Source organism: Chionomys nivalis, chromosome 23, assembly GCF_950005125.1.
Source record: "Chionomys nivalis chromosome 23, mChiNiv1.1, whole genome shotgun sequence".
NCBI lineage: Eukaryota > Metazoa > Chordata > Mammalia > Rodentia > Cricetidae > Chionomys > Chionomys nivalis.
The window spans coordinates 6,403,683-6,419,584 of record NC_080108.1 but is presented as its reverse complement, the minus strand read 5'-3'; the positions used below and the strand labels follow the sequence as shown (position 1 = coordinate 6,419,584).

At 46.0% G+C, this 15,902-nt stretch overlaps 1 protein-coding gene across 1 annotated transcript in view; it reads left to right on the top strand.

Annotated features, from left to right (window-relative positions):
- Ccdc83 (coiled-coil domain containing 83) overlaps window positions 1-15,618 on the top strand; it is a 31,584-nt gene extending 15,966 nt beyond the window's left edge. Inside the window, exons 6-10 of the mRNA XM_057756567.1 lie at window positions 1,684-1,752; window positions 10,865-10,986; window positions 11,997-12,076; window positions 12,598-12,782; window positions 15,457-15,618. Coding sequence (XP_057612550.1) covers window positions 1,684-1,752; window positions 10,865-10,986; window positions 11,997-12,076; window positions 12,598-12,782; window positions 15,457-15,618 — 618 coding nt within the window. The remainder of the gene's footprint in view (window positions 1-1,683; window positions 1,753-10,864; window positions 10,987-11,996; window positions 12,077-12,597; window positions 12,783-15,456) is intronic.
- The last annotated feature ends 284 nt before the right edge of the window (window positions 15,619-15,902 follow it).

Here is a 15,902-nt window from a genome sequence, read left to right as displayed (position 1 = left end):
CTGCCCCACTGTTAGTGAATTAAGCAACAAGCCAGCTAATCTCAGTCAGGACCTCCTTCAGATTCTGTTCAGATGATATTTTAGAGGGGGGAAAAACCCAGAAGGGTCTAGAGAAATGGATGGACTGTTAAAAACACTCGTTGCTCTTACAGGGGACCTGGGTTTGATTCCCAGCACCCACATGGTAGCTCACAACCATACACAACCCCAATTCCAAGGGATCCTGTGCCCTCTTCTGACCTCCTTGGGCACCAGGCACACACATGGTACACATACCCACATAGACAAAACATCTGCACACATAAAATAATCTAAAAATTTAATGATATCTTAGGCTAGTATAAATGTAAGGTATTGTTTTTAGCTTGAATATAAACATTGCTAGGAAGTATATATTGTCTCTGAATTTAATAAATATGATCTTTCATTGAAAATCTTCTAGCCGGGCGGTGGTGGCGCACGCCTTTAATCCCAGCACTTGGGAGGCAGAGGCAGGCGGATCTCTGTGAGTTCGAGACCAGCCTGGTCTACAGAGCTAGTTCCAGGACAGGCTCCAAAACCACAGAGAAACCCTGTCTCGAAAAAACCAAAAAAAAAAAAAAAAAAAGAAAATCTTCTACTTTTTAAAGACTTAACAAATCAATTTATCTTTAACATACTATTATTTCTGTCCATGTTTACAACCTAGGACTTTTTTCCTTATTTATGTGTGCGCATATACACACGTGGAATCAAAGCCCAGCCCAGGGTGGTGTTCCTTAGCAGCTTCCACCACGCTTTCGCTGGCCTACAGCTCACTGATGATGTTGGGCAGTGTGGCCAGTGGGCCCCAGGGTCCTTCACTTGTCTGTCTCCCCAGCACACCGCCATGTCCAAGTGTGTTTGTTTGCTTGTTTTTACGTTATGTGTGTTATGAGTGCATACATGCCATGGCACCCATGTAGAAGTCAAAAGACAACCTTTGGGATTCGGCTCTATCCCACTGCTGGTTCTGAGGACGATGCAGTTTGTGCTTTTACCCACTGAGCCATCTTGCAAAACCATCTGACGATTTTGTCTTGAGTGCTGAGAACTGAACCCAGACCTTCATGCCTGTATTGCACACACTTGCCAAATGTGCTCTTTCTCCAGCCCGTTTCTCTTGTTTCGTTTTTGCTCTGTTCTTTTTGTGTTTCTCCTTTTAAAAAGTTTCATCTTAGGTTAGAGAGTTGGCTCCATGGTTGGGTGCACTTGTTGGTCTCCCAGAGGACCCAGGTTCGATTCCCAGAAACCTCATGACATCTTGAAGCTACCTGTGACTTCGGTATCTGGTGCCCTCTTCTGACCTCTGTGGGCACCAGAAGGCACCTGGCACACATTCATGCATGAAGGCGAAACACTCATACACCTAAAATCATAGAATAAATAAATCTTTAAAAAGTTAAAAATTAATATATTTAAAAAAGAGCGTTTGTCCTTTAGTAGCTGAGTGTTGGATTTGAAACATGATATTTAGATGAAACCATCTCACCAAGAAACACTGTCATCTGCTATAACAGTCCTGTGGGTAGGACTGTGAATATCAGGCTGGGGATGTGGTTCAAGACGAAATTAGAATGAAGGTGGAGACAAACCCTGTCCCACCAGAGCTGACGTTGTGTGTCACCTATGACAACTCTTCTTTCATGCAAACTTTCCTTGTAGAATGCTGTGAGGTTCATTGACAAGAGCAACTATCTAGAGATCTGGGAGAATGACTGGCTAAAAAAGGAAGTAAGTAGAACGCGTCTAAATAATTCTCCCTATTTTTTTTTCTTGAACTGGCAATGACCTTTAATTATAAGGTTGAAGTCATTAAGACAAGCATGGACTTTTTACTGGCATAAAGGAATGTCCAAGTAAACCCTAATCCTATTATGTTGTTACTCAACAAATGTCATAAACAATCTCAATAATAACCAGCAATAATTTGGAGACTTAATCAACACTGTACACCCACAGCTTCACTGTGTCCTAAATCCAGGTTAGTGTTTCTTGTGAGCCTGCCTCCTGCTGGGTTGTGGGCAAAGCTAAAGGATTATCCCGGCTCCTAGTTTAAGTCACCCCTGGGTAACACATCATCCTTCGGAAGTGTGTCCAGCCTTTGAGATCTCCTTTCCTCCCCTTGACCTGATGCACAGGGCAGAATGGTTTACATTACCTTTGGTAAGCCGGTGGCCAGCTCGCACTTAGACCCCAGTGGTTCCCTCTGCCCTTCAGCCCTGGAGGAGGTGCTCTGGTCTTTTCCCTATACCAGGGGCTCTGATATGTAGGACATTGTGTTGTGGTCCAACGCAAACCCATTTACCTGTGATCAAGATGTCCTTGAAGGACCTGTCCCTCTCCAACCTGTCTGCTGAGTGGGGACCTGCTCCCTGGGCCAGGCTGTGTGGCAGTTTGCTGCGTGCTGACAGTCAGTAAGGACTTCTACAGCAGGCTCTACACTGACACTGCTTTGATGTGAGGAGTCCTTGTTATTTGGAACTGCCCCATTCTCCTCACGTTGTACATGCAAGTCACTCTGTCCCAATCTCTAGGACATCTGTCCCTTCACTGCCTGGAAACCTAACTCTTCCTTTAGATGCAGACTTTGATGACCAATTTCCTTGTGAGTCATTTCATATTGTTCCCAGGACATCCTGAGAGCTCCAGTTTCCCCAGGGTTTTCTTGCATTGCTGAATTCGTGCTAAAACACACTGAAACTCTATTCATGACCTGTGTCCCTAATACACAGAGCAGGCTATACCTTTTTAACTCTATGTCTACCGTACTTGAAAAATAACCTTTGCTTATCAAAAATAGCTATTAAATGAATGAATGCTAAGGAAAGTCTATGAATATAGATATGCTTACTCATTGAGGGGGTGAGTCATAAACAGACTCATCTACACTTTTAGTTTAGAAGCAGTTATACAAAACTGAATTATATTGTGGCTCAAGATGTCTCTTGCTTCTCTTAAGGTACCTCTGCAATAAAATTGCAGAGATACCATAAAGAATCCATCTGCAGAGACACCAGGTGTAGTGAACTAGCAGGTGAGATTTACACAAACACACACACACACACACACACACACACGGGCATGAAAGTAAGCTGTTAAGCGGCAGCTAACATTTGGTGCAGATGTTGTGAGTGTGCTCCGTGGGAAGTGCAAAGCTCAGTCTGTTTGGGAAGTAGGAGAAGTTGGGAAGTCTTAAGAGCTGCAGGTGGTAGAGAGAGGAAAGGGAGCAGAGAACAAGAAGCGCCAGCATCCCTGGGACTCGGTGCCATTTCCTTCCCACAGAACAAAGCAGTTGTCCTGCAGGCTCTCCCCCAAGAACACTGAAATCACCTGATACAGTTTCTTTTCGTCTTAATTTTTCAATGTATTTTATCTTGTTGATGAGTAAAGCAATGAAAGACAGATGTAAACAACAGAGCTAAAATACTTAACGATGCACAGTTTCTAGCACAGATATGAGGCGTTTATATGCAAAGATTCTATGTTTCCAATTGTGACATTCATGAGGACACAATCTAAATATGCTACTCCTGACTTCTCAATCCACAATAGTCCTCCTGCCCTAGCTTGCCTTTATTTTCAGCCTTGAATCTACTCTCTCTTTGTGAGGAGAAACTTGGGATGAAAACAATCCTGTTCATGCAGTGGTGGAGAAAACGCCACCTCCCTTAGACCAATGGTTCTCAACCTTCCTGAGGCTACAACCCTTTAATATAGATCCAGGGACTGGAGGATATTCAGGCAGGCAGACCCACCTGAGATGGATAAAAAAGCAGTGTCTCAGTTCCTAAGGCCATGGGGAATGTGTTTTCAGATGGTCTCAGGCAAGCCTCGAAGCGGTCGCAATCCACAGGCCGAGAACCGCTGCCTTAGACCTTCTTAATATGACTGAAGGATCACTAAGAACTGGGCAGTGGAAGAGAAAAACCAGGCGAAACCAAGGAGAGCAGAAGCAAGAACTAGTAATAAAAGCTGTCCCTAAAAGATGTCTGAGGGAATTTCAGAATTGAAAAGGGGCTTTTATATATGTGATCGAAAAAATCTGAGGGCCATCTTATTTATAAAACAGGATCCTTCAAGACCAAAATAATCAAATATAAAACATTCTCTCAGGTCAGGGAGAGACACATCACCAATGTAAGAGGCACAGTATCCCAGAAACATGAATTCTAGAAAGATAAAGCAGACGGAGTCACCAGCGAAGCAGTAGAAGAAATCCCTGGTTGCTGAGAACAAACCAAAGGCGGCAGTACCGGGGAGCAGTAAACCAGCACCGGGGGCGATAATGAAGTTCAGGTGGAGAACGTTTTTGAACTTTGAATTCTAGTCTCCACTCAACTAGATTAAAGGAAACAAAACAAAACAAACCCTATTCCCAGAATTTCAAGGGCTGTGATATTTACGTCTCAGTTATCCTCAGGAATTTACTGAACTGTACACTTCACAGCACAAGCTAGCATACCAAGACAGACAGAAACAGGAAACGCTGGCTTCCCCAAACTCCAGGGAAGACTCGCCCGAGGATAATTGTGTTTCAGGCTTAAAAGGCAGGCCGATTAGAAATGACGTCATTTCCAGGCTCCAAACCCACGCACTCATCAGCCAGCTGCGACTCCGGGTACGCTCACCACAGGCATCTCCGACTCTTGAATTGACAACAGCTGCCTGTTTCCCTGAAAACTGCTTCTGGTCCCTCGCTGCGTCTGTCCCCGTGAAGGACCCCACGGTTATGCCATCACCCAAATCAGAACTTTGGAAGTCCCGAATGTGTTTTTCAGTATCCACTTCCAGAAGGCCTCCTCGTCCCACAAATCCTGACCAATCGCTTCTCTGCAACGCCCTCCTCCAGGCCCTCAGCAACCACACCCCATCCGGCAGGGATGCCTTACCAGGTTTTGCTTCCCTTAAGCCAGACTCTTCCCCCTTTCTCCTCCACACAAACTCAGAGTCTTTCTTCTGAAACGTAACCCAGACTCTGTCCTTTGGCAATGAGTTCGGATGTTCAAAGGGATGCGATAGATGATCTTCCGGAGTCGTAGGCTGGGCACACATTGTGTATCATGTTGACAGGCTTGGAACCATGATGGCTAATACAGTAACCGTGGCATGATCTAGAATCATCTAGCAGCACAAGCCTGGGCATCCAGGAGTTAGTTTCTAGACTGGACTAAGTGAGGTGGGAAGATCCATCTTGAATGTGGGCAGCACAGTTTCATGGCTGGGGCCTCTACTGGAAGCGAGCTGAACGTCACCAGCTGCTTCCAGCACCTGCGACCATGCTTTCCTGGCCAGGTGACCTTTACACGAGCCACTCGTTTCTTCAAGCAATAACCCAAATCAGCCCTTTTCCTTCTTAAAGTTGCTTTCCTCAGGTCTCAGAGCAACAGCAAAAGTAACTATTAACCATATGGGACTCTTCCTCGCGGTCATAGAGTCACTGGACACTTTATTAACAGGCCCGAGTGTTTCTGAATTCTGACCAATACTCTAGGTGTCTCTAGTTCAAGCACTCTCCTGCTCCTAAAAACTCTCTTTACATTTAGACATAGCCAGTTATCCATCCTGTGCTTACATGTTATATATGAAACAAAACTCACTATTTAAAAAATAAATCTATTTTAATTTTTTTTTTTTAATGTGGATGACATGTGTGCCTGACGCTTATAGATAGGCCAGAAGAGGGCAGCAGATCCCATGGGATTGAAGTTACAAGTAGTTAGGAGCCTTCGTGTGGGTGCTGGGAACTGAACACGTGCTGGCACGTTAGCCACTGTGCTTCTCTGACACACATCTTTCTCATTACCTGGTGTGGGCCCCGCGTGGGTCCCGAGCTCTGAGCCTCCATCTTCAGTTGCCTGTGAAGACAGTCGTGGAGCTGGAAAGGCACTCGACTTGACATTCCTACTGTGGGATGGTAAATTCCTCATTCCAGTTTCTCCTTGTTCCTCACTGTCCAGAAACACTAATAGAAACGTGACTTTTAAGGTTTTGTCTCTTCTCCCTTCCCGGGTGTCCCGTCTGAGTAGTTCGCGGTTCTAGAGCACTAGGAGACAAATGGCAGACCGTTTCTGTGATGCTGTGGACTAGATGTGCTGTGTGTGAGAGGGCACTAGGGACTGAACTGAGGACCTGTGTGCACTGGGCAAGGATCTGACCACTTAGCTCCACCTTAACCCCTTTTCCTTTTATTTATTTTTTTTATGCAGTGTTGGAGACTGAACCCACAGCCTTGTGCATGCTAGGCAAGCACTCCCACCGAACTGCGCCCCAGCCCTTTTTATGTTTGAGACAAGGTTTCTCAACATTGCCCAGGCTACCCTTGAACTTGTTCTGTAGTCTACATATCGCTTCAATTTGCATCTCCCTACCTCAGCCTCTGGAGGAGCTAGGAGCAGAGGCTTGTAATGTCAGGGCCACCCTGACAACAGCAGCCAAGTTACCTATGTAAAGTCATGTTAATATGAGGTTATACTATTACTCCCAAATAATTACAATGAATTTCCCATTTTAAAAAAGACTTTGAGATGGAAGTAGGAGGATCTAGAAGTTAAAGATCATTCTTGCTTATATAGCAAGTTCAAGGCCAGATCTCTATATGAGACCTTATCTCAAAAATAAAAAACTAAAAAAAAAAAGCAAGGTATCAATAATTTACAACTCAAGTGGGTTAATAATTATAGAGTGTTTGGGAATGTTTATTATACTTTTGTGAAATACAACAGCATGATATTATAATAACTATTCAACTCTTGATTTCATACGATGTCACAGATCTTAGATTTAAGGGAAATGACTTTTTAAAAAATTTCTTATCTGGCTGATAAAAAAAGGCTGTATTGATGACCTGACTCTTTCTGCTGAACCCTCACACTATATTTGGGTTCATTCCATGTTTCTTCTTATAATTCACCAGAAATAAAAGGGAAAACGCCAAGTTTAATTGAATCACAGAGCTTAGAAATAAAGGGCAAAGCATTTCAAGGAAATCCAATAGGTTTAATTTCTCCATTATGATAAATATTAATTTTGACATGATTAAGTTTACTCAAAAATTAATGAAAACTATTTCTTATTATAAGTTCATCACTGCATTCAAGAGTTGCCAGAAACAGAGCAATTAAGGTGATTTATTTCTTTGGAGAAGGCTAATAAGGACTTGAAAAGCATTGCTAGGGATGGGACCTCTGAGAATTTCCCACTTCATTCTCTCTCTGTAAAAAAAAGTCAGAGCACAGATGCATCAGAAGGGTGCAGGGCATCTTGGTGCAGTGTTTCTGTTCTGCGTTTTCATTCCATGTACTTACTAGGAAAATGAAGACAATTGAAATTCCCAAATGATTAACCACCCTAACACAAAGAAACAAGACAAAGGGAGTCAGAGGCTCACGATCTCAAAGGGGCATAGGGTTCACACAGACCTTGAGGAAGAAAAGGTCAAGTGTAGACATTTGAATCAGGCCCCTGGATCCCTGGTTTAAATAGTTTGAACTGTCTGTCCTGATCTCTACACTTCTTAGGTATCTGGGGAAGCGCGGTTTTCCGCCTCTTCTACCCTTTCATGTTTCTTACCCCAGAAATCTGAGAATTAATGTGATTATTCGTTTCCCTAGTATTTCAAAAGCCCAGGGAGTTAGCAATAGATGTGAACATCACTGCATACTCTGAAGAGGGAAGTGATGTCATAAACTATCCTAAACCCCTGCAAAGCTATCTTGGTACCAACTGAAAAGCGCTGGAGAACTGTGTGCTGCCTCCCATGCATGTCCAGCCCACGGCCAGGCATCTTCCCAATGTTCTATATCTTCCTCCGTGTACAGCCTCTACAATGTCCTTCTCATCCTTTAAAAACAAACCTTTACTTAAGGCATTTGAACTTGTAATCAAGTTAATCAGCTCTGAACATCTAAGACCCTAAACACCGACCACCAGCTTACTTTGAACTTAAATGTTTGAGACAGTAAGTACCATTTGTCTTCCTTCCCAACTCTAAGCCGCCAGCAGTCTGAGCCGTGATAAAAAGCGGTGGCGGCGTGTTGACTGGGTTAGAAGCTGTCTTTGGGGGGAGGGTTGAGTCTTGGTCACCTTTGTGTCCTATATTGTGCTGGCTTCCCAGATTTCATCTCAATGATCCTGGTCTCAATCACCACTAAATTCATAACTCCAGCTGACCAGCATCAACTGTCCCAGTAAAGCAAAGGCTTTTAACTTTATGGTTCTGGTCTCTTGCTAATCACAACTGATTCTTCAACTCCAGCTGACCAGAGCCCAGATTCTCAGCATACACAACAGCTGCAGGAGAGTCTTTAAATGGCTGGTACATTTCCCTCCCGAACTTCACAAGCCAGGCGTCCATCGCCCGCATTGTGCTCAGCGTTCTTATCTTCCAGGCTCCCTTAGAACAGCTCAGCAAGCTCTGAACATTCAACGACTTTCCAGCTCAGAGTCCCCAAGTCCTTCCACAGTCCTTCCCCAAACAACATGGTCAGGGCTGTCACAGCAGTACCCTAAGATCCCAGTACCAATTTCTGTCCTACTTAGTGTTATGGTGGCTATGATGAAACCCCACAACCAAAGCAAGTCTGTGAGGGACGGGTTGGTTTGGCTTACACTTCCACATTGCTGTTCATTGTCAAAGGACATCAGGACAGGAACCTGGAGGAGGCAGGAGCTGATGCAGAGGCCATGGAGTGCTGCTTACTGGCTTGCTCCTCATAGCTCGCTCTTCTTGTTTTCTTATAGAAGCCAGGACCCCCAGCCCAGGAGTGGTTCTACCCACATTAATCACTGATTAAGAAAATGCACCACAGGCTTGCAGTCTGATCGTAGGAAGGCGTTTTCTCAGTTTAGGCTCTTTCTTCTTTTTGATGACTCGAGCTTGCGTCAAGTTGACATAAAACTCGCCAGGACATCTCAGAAGCTTGCCCAGATCAGAACCCACATATTTCATAAATACAGATGCTTCAAGATTCCCAGCTCTCGCTGACTCTCGGTGACAAAGCAGAAGCCAGCTTCTCCTGGCCCGAAGGAGCGAGTTTCAGCTTCTGCGCTTTTTGTTTGTTTCCACTCGGTTTCTCTGTGATTCCCACCAGTCAACCACTCTTGATTTTATATTTAGTTCTAACTCCCATGCCCTGATTGCTTCCACAAGTATCTGCAGATGTTGGTGCCTGTATAATAAAACTCACACTGCTAGGGTGGCAGAGAAGTGACTTCAGGGCCCAGCCAAGTAACCTGTGGGAGTTCTTCTCTCGAATGAGCCTTTTTTTCTGACATTTTTCTTTGTATTGGTAAAGGGTTGCTTATGCTAATGACTGATCTGTGTGATGAGTTAACAAGGCAAAGTCGGGGCACTATGTGGACCAGAGACAGAGCTTCATGTCTTCGTCTTTTGCTTTTCTTGGCCCGGAAACATTTCCTCGATCTCAGACCTGCTCTTGGGTCTGCAAGAGCTTCTTGTGGGCCCGACCAGCCTTTGGCCTGCAGATGTGTTCCATGGGAGCGTTCTTGGTTTTGAACATATTCCTCTCCGCCTTCCGGTACAGGCTGCGATACATAAGCTGGCCGTTCTTCTTCTCGGATTCACAGTATCTCCTAAGCAGTCCAGGCAGGATCCTCAGCCTCCGCCCCTTCTTCGATGACATTCAAGCTGTGTAGGGCCTTCCACTTACCTAAAGCTACATGCCTGCCCGTCCATATGGCAGACACTTTTTGGCTACCAAGCCCAGAAGAGGCTTACAGGAGACCAGTCCACCTTTCACCAGCCTCTGGATCTACCGAATGAATGGAGAGTCACTGGTGATTTCATCGGTTCCTCTGAGGTCGAGCCAGATCTTTACGTCACAGCGTAGGAAACAAAGGAACGCAGCTTCTAAAGCCGGAGCATGGAGCATGCGCATGGCTGCCAGCCTTCCTAGGCAGAAGGTCCCAAACACTTACGGGAACTCCATCAACCAAACTGGCAAATTCTGTTCATATTTGAAAAACAGATTCTTGGGCAGTGTTTGTCTCTTTCTTACTTGCTCATTCGGTCCCCCACTCCTCCCTTAATTGTGCCCTGGTAGACTTGGTTCCTGCTCCCCAGGAGACACGACTTGCATCTACATTAAGCCCCGCTCCATCCTCACGATGTGGGTCAGATGTTATCCTTCCTGTCAGTTTCTCGTTATCCCGACATCTGTGTCTTCCCCATCCCAGAGGAGCTGGCTTCCCCGCTTCCATCCAGGTTTCTAGCACCCCATCTTCAGTCGGCACCATTGCCCACAAGGCTAAGAGATCCCATTGCAGAATTTCGTATCTTGATCATTTGTAATATGTTTGCTGGTACATGTAAGGGTTTTAGTACAACAAATGAATTGGCAAATATTTCATATATACACATTTCTCAGAACTGGCACCAAAGAGACCATAATCCTAATAGAGAGGTCAATAGAAAGGACTTTTTAGGCATTTTTAAAAAATACCACCATATATATCACTTATTTCAGCGTGTTTTCATTGTCTTATTTATAATCGCTGTTAGAGAAAGTCCCGCTCACTAACCAATGCATCATATTGCTAAATGAATTTTGTCTTCCTAGCTCTGCCTCTAGCTCATATTCAAGTTCAGCCATGCTTATGGAGGGCGTAAAGGGCAGGTTCTGCTCTGTAGTAACTACCCACCAGGTCTGCTTATGGCCTAGAGAACCGCCCCACTCTTTCCCTTAACCACAGAAGGACCAGGAGAACCCAGTATAAATCATGAATGCGAGCTCTTCCCTCAGGCCCGTGTCCTTTCCAGAGTCAAATCTGTGTCACTGAATGAAGCCAGTAAGTACCAACACCCCATCCCCTCTTCTGCAAACAGATTTCGATTCACAGGAAGGAAGTCGAAAAACTGGAACGCTGTATTCATCAACTAGAAGAGGAAAATCTGGTGCTTATCGACCAGCTCTTTAACTGTAGACTTGTGGACCTCAAAATACCCAGGTAAGATGCTCGCCCTGGTGAGATGCTCACCCTAGGGCCACAGCAGCTGGCATTTGGTGCTCTCAGAATACCCAGGGCAAAGTCATGAACATTTCTAGAAAGGGTTTTGTAGACTTTATACCTATAAAAAGTTGGTGGGGTTTTTAAGATAATTTAGCCAGTGTTACCTGTAATCCCAGCACCCAGGAGGCTAACACAAGAGGATTACCATAAATCCAAGGCCAGCCTGGGTTACATAATTCTAGGCCAGCCTGGGCTACAGAGTAACATGCTCTGTTTAACAAAGAAAGATTTAGTTCTCCAGTGCTTCCTAAATGACAGGAGGCAAATGGAAGGGAACCATGGCTGGAGAGATGGCCCAGTGGTTAAGAGCACAGGCTGCTCTTCCAGAGGACAGGGCTTCAAGTCCCAGCAACCACATGGTGGCTCACAACCATCTGTAACTCCAGTGCCAGGGGAATCCAATGCATGCAGGCAAAATCTCTCACATGTAAAATACAAATAAAGAATTCATTAGCATTAACCTAACAGTAGTATAGGCTGCACCATGCATGTACTTTAAATAACTGACATGCTTTACCTCCCCCTCTCTCCCCGTTCCCGACCACTGAACCCAGGACCTTAGACTCGCCCAGCATTTCTTATATGCCCCAGCATTTCTCACTGGTCTTCTTACTGAAAATCCATTGGTACTCAACGGATATCATTCTCACCCTCCCTTCGTTCTCTTCCCACGGTGGACTTCTGGTTCTACAAGACTCCATGCAGATTTCTCCTCAGGAAACCTCCCTTGTCTCCAAGGGTAATTCAAGGGGTGCCTTTTTCTGAGCCACCACTCATCTGGCTTCTCACTAGAAATCACCACCTTAGGATACTATAGTAGTTTATCGGTCCAGCAAGCCTTATGCTCCCAAAGCGTGCCTTATGCTTCGTCTCCGCAGAGAGAAATAGATGCTGGTGATGGTATCACGGCAGCCATTGGCCGACAGTCTTGCTATTGGTTCTTTTAGGAAACTGTATCTCACTCAAGCCGCTGGGCAGCAAGTGCCACTTGAAGATGCGTCTTTGATGTTGCCAGAGACAGACAACGGTACAATTTCCTCGTGATGACGTTTTCCTCGCCTCAACACAGCAGCCCGAGCAGGCGCCCCACACGCGGGAGCTCTGCACCCCACACGGAGAACCTCTGCACCCCACACACAGGAGCTCTGCACCCCACATGGAGGGCTGGGGTGTCAGTATACCCATTAGTTCCCAAAAGACTATGTGGTTAATGTTTTAGCTATCAGGCTATAGAATCGTTTCCTAAAATGGGGCCACCTCTTATTTTTATATAATTTATATTACTTTCATTTTATTATCATTTATTTATTTATTCCATACTGATTTCTCTAAAAGCATTTTGGGTTTGGTGGTGGCAGCCCTAGTGATTGAACTTGGGGCGTCATGAAGGCTTGTCTCTCATGGTTTTCATTAAGCTAAGTCATTCCTCTCTCCCTAAGTTTTAGATTTCTAAGTTCAGAGTTCTTTCAAAAAAAATGTAACCAACGATGGCATCATATTTGTAATCTGCTCAAACGCTACCTACTTATTCCCTTGCTTTAATCTCAGAGGAGAATTTGAAATCGCCCGCTGAAACAGAGAGTGGAGAAGCGCTGAGCCTCTTGCTGGGGAGTCACAAGGCTAGCAGTCCGGTCGTCCAGGTCAGGAACACAGAGCGAGAGGGCGGCTCCTCCGCCGAGACGGAAGACTCCGTCACCCACTATTTACTGCACGAGGACGAGCAGGACTTCAAGGTGAGCATCGCGAGTTCTTTGGGTTTCTCTGTGGCTTTGGAGCCTGTCCTGGAACTAACTCTTGTAGACCAGGCTGGTCTCGAACTCACAGAGATCCGCCTGCCTCTGCCTCCCAAGTGCTGGGATTAAAGGCGTGCGCCACCACCGCCCGACTGAGCATCGCGAGTTCTGCACAGTTCTGACGAGAATGGCAATGACCACCATGCTGGCAGAAGGAGACCTAGGATGCAAACACTGAAAATTCACTTTGTGATTCTAGTAAGAGCGGCTTGCCATGGATGTCTTGTGGGATACTTTTACTCCCTCTTTGAGCCAGTTAGCTCAGCGGTTCCCTTATAGACCTCCATTACCAAGAGGAAGTGTAAGGGGGCTGTTGCTCTGTAACGGAGTAGCCATTAGCCCTAGCAGTTTAAAACAATACTTTGGGTGGGTGGAAGTTCAAGACAGGGGTTCTCTGTGTAACAGCCCTGGCTGACCTGGAACTCACTTTGTAGACTAGGCTGGCCTCAAGCTCAGAGATCTGCCTGCCTCTTCCAAGTCCTGGGATTAAAGGCCTGGGCCACCACCACACAGCTGAAATAGTACTTGGCAATTCCTTTTCAGGCCTCCATTAGCTGGAAGTTGAGCAATGGTTCCACTGGGTTCTCAGTTGGGCAGTTGTAAGCTAGCTAGGGCCACCTCCGTCTGAAGCTTGGATGGGGGCAGAAGAGCCTCCGCAAAAGCAGGACATGCCGTATAGCAAGATGAGGATGACTGCCTCTGGGCCTCAGTTTCTCTTGTGAGCCTCTCCAGAGGGGCCTTGAGTGTCACTCTGTTAAGGTACGGTGTCTAACTTCTTAGAGCAAGGATCCCCGTGACAAGAGAGAGGAGCTCTAATGTTTGGAGGTCACACACTACCACTTGAGTCACACTCCACTGGTCACACTCACCAAGAGGGAAGAATACAGCTCCCCCATCTCGGTGGAAGATTGTGTACAAACAGAAGGCTCCCAACAAAGCTGTGGGATACGTGATCTATCCAACCATCTTTGTAAAATATATACCACTAGCGGATGTCTGGAGGAGCGGATCTGCAATCTAGAAAGTTCTCATTTGTACATTTCTCTTCCCCTTTCTGGCACTGCCAAAACCGTAAAAGTTCTACATTTTAAAGTCTGGTAGAAGATGAAGGGCCCAAAAGAAAGCGGAAGAAATGAAGTCAGTCACCATATTAACTAATAGTTTATCCCAACTGCCATCAAATGAGTATTTACTTAAGATAGAATTTCCCTATGTAGCCCAGACTAGTCTCAAATTTGAGAGGTTCCTGCCAGACTGGTCTCAAACTCATGGCTACCTGTCTGCCTTTGCCTCCTGAGTGATGGGAATTTCCAGAATTTTTTGAAGTTTTACTGTATTTCCGATTCTGGTAGGTTTAAGAGTCAAATATGAGGAAAAACAACTCCAATTTTACCCCATCTCTTTTTTTGTAGTATTGAGGTCTGAACCCAAAGCCTCTCACAAGCTACCCAAGTGCCCCACCACTGAGCTGTATCCCCTCAAGGGACCGTTTGAAAAATAAGTCTCGGGGGGTGACAATATGGCTCAAAGGTAGCCTGCTTGCTAAGTGTGCAGAGGCTCGTGGCTTGAGTCCCAAGCACCACCACTCACAGCCTGTAACCCTGACCCCTGCTGCGTCATGCTGATGCCTGGCAGTGTGGACAGCAGGCTACAGGGCCGTGTGCCCCCAGTTTGATGAAATGGATTCCTGTGAGCTGTGATGGAGGAGCTGCGGTGCCCAGGGTGACGTCCCTCTGTTTTGCTGTGGTTTGAAAACTACATTCAACGACTGGCGTTTTGAAAACACTGCCTCCCCCCCCACCTCAAACTCACCAAACTCACACAAATACTAAACGCCCTGCAACACTCCAGGTCCCTTACACTTGGGAATTTCCAGACAACTGGGACATAAAGGCTCAAAGGTGCAAGTGCTTATGGGATTATAGAAAAAGAATCAACAATTACCATGTAGGAGGAGCTACACTATCCTGTCCCTCACTGGTGTTTATCATGGCACCCCAACACTCCATGGGCACGGGGAGCATTCTAGAAAGATTTGCTGATGTGTGTGGTGAAGGAACACAACACGTGAATCATGGCTTAGCAGTCTTCCCACGTAGGGCCTGAGCTGTTTGGATCTGGCTAGAGGATTTCATAGAGAGGAACTTTCCAGTTCTTCTTGGTGACTGACATCTTGAGAATCTGTATTTTGGCAAAAGGGGCTACGTTGGACACTAGCCGAAGCACCTGTGGAAAGATCCGAATTCCCGGGCAAGTTCCTTGGTGCTACATTATCTAGTCCAAGCAACACCTGCAGAATCTCCACCCTGCTCCATTTTTGAATCATACAGAAGTCTGCTGGTACTCCTTCACCAACAAAGCAGCCCGGAGGGGAAACATTTTCACTAGCCAGATTCAGACCCAACCCAGCTCCCTTTGAGAGCACCAGCCTTCCCTCCCGCTCGCCGGGAGGTCTGTCTACTGTGACTCACGGGGAGTATAAACTTACAAGTTAGACTTTTAAACTTTCGCAGGGGCTTTCATATTCACACCGTCAGCAGGGCCACCCAGGGAAAGCAAAGTCTCTTCATCAGGCTTCACTGCCAGTGACCTCTCGTCTGTGTCTCTCCCCCAGGAGTTTGTGAACTTGGGCCCCGTGGCTTTGAAGCTCCTGAGTGTAGAGGGCAAGAGGATGCCCATCCACTTCCAAGAGAAGGAGAGTCCGCTCAAGTCGTACGATGACATCCAGAGTCCCGAGAGCCACATCACGCACAAGATGGTGAAGACGTTGCTCTAGACCTGAAAGCTGCATGGTGGGAACCACCTTTCCATACCCATTCTCTGTGGATTAAAGTGCCCAAGCGGCTCGCTTCCCCCACAGGGGTCCATCTTCAAAGCCGGTGTTTCTAATGTTCCGTCATTACCTTTAAAACCCAGGTTCCGGGCTATTGATTTACCTGCCCAGCATGCGTGACAGGAAGCACACAGCTTTCTGCACTGAAACACTTAGAAGGCCGAGGGTTCAAGTCCTTCTCATTTGAAAGTTCACAGATTCACCCATGGTCTCAATATGCAGTGGGT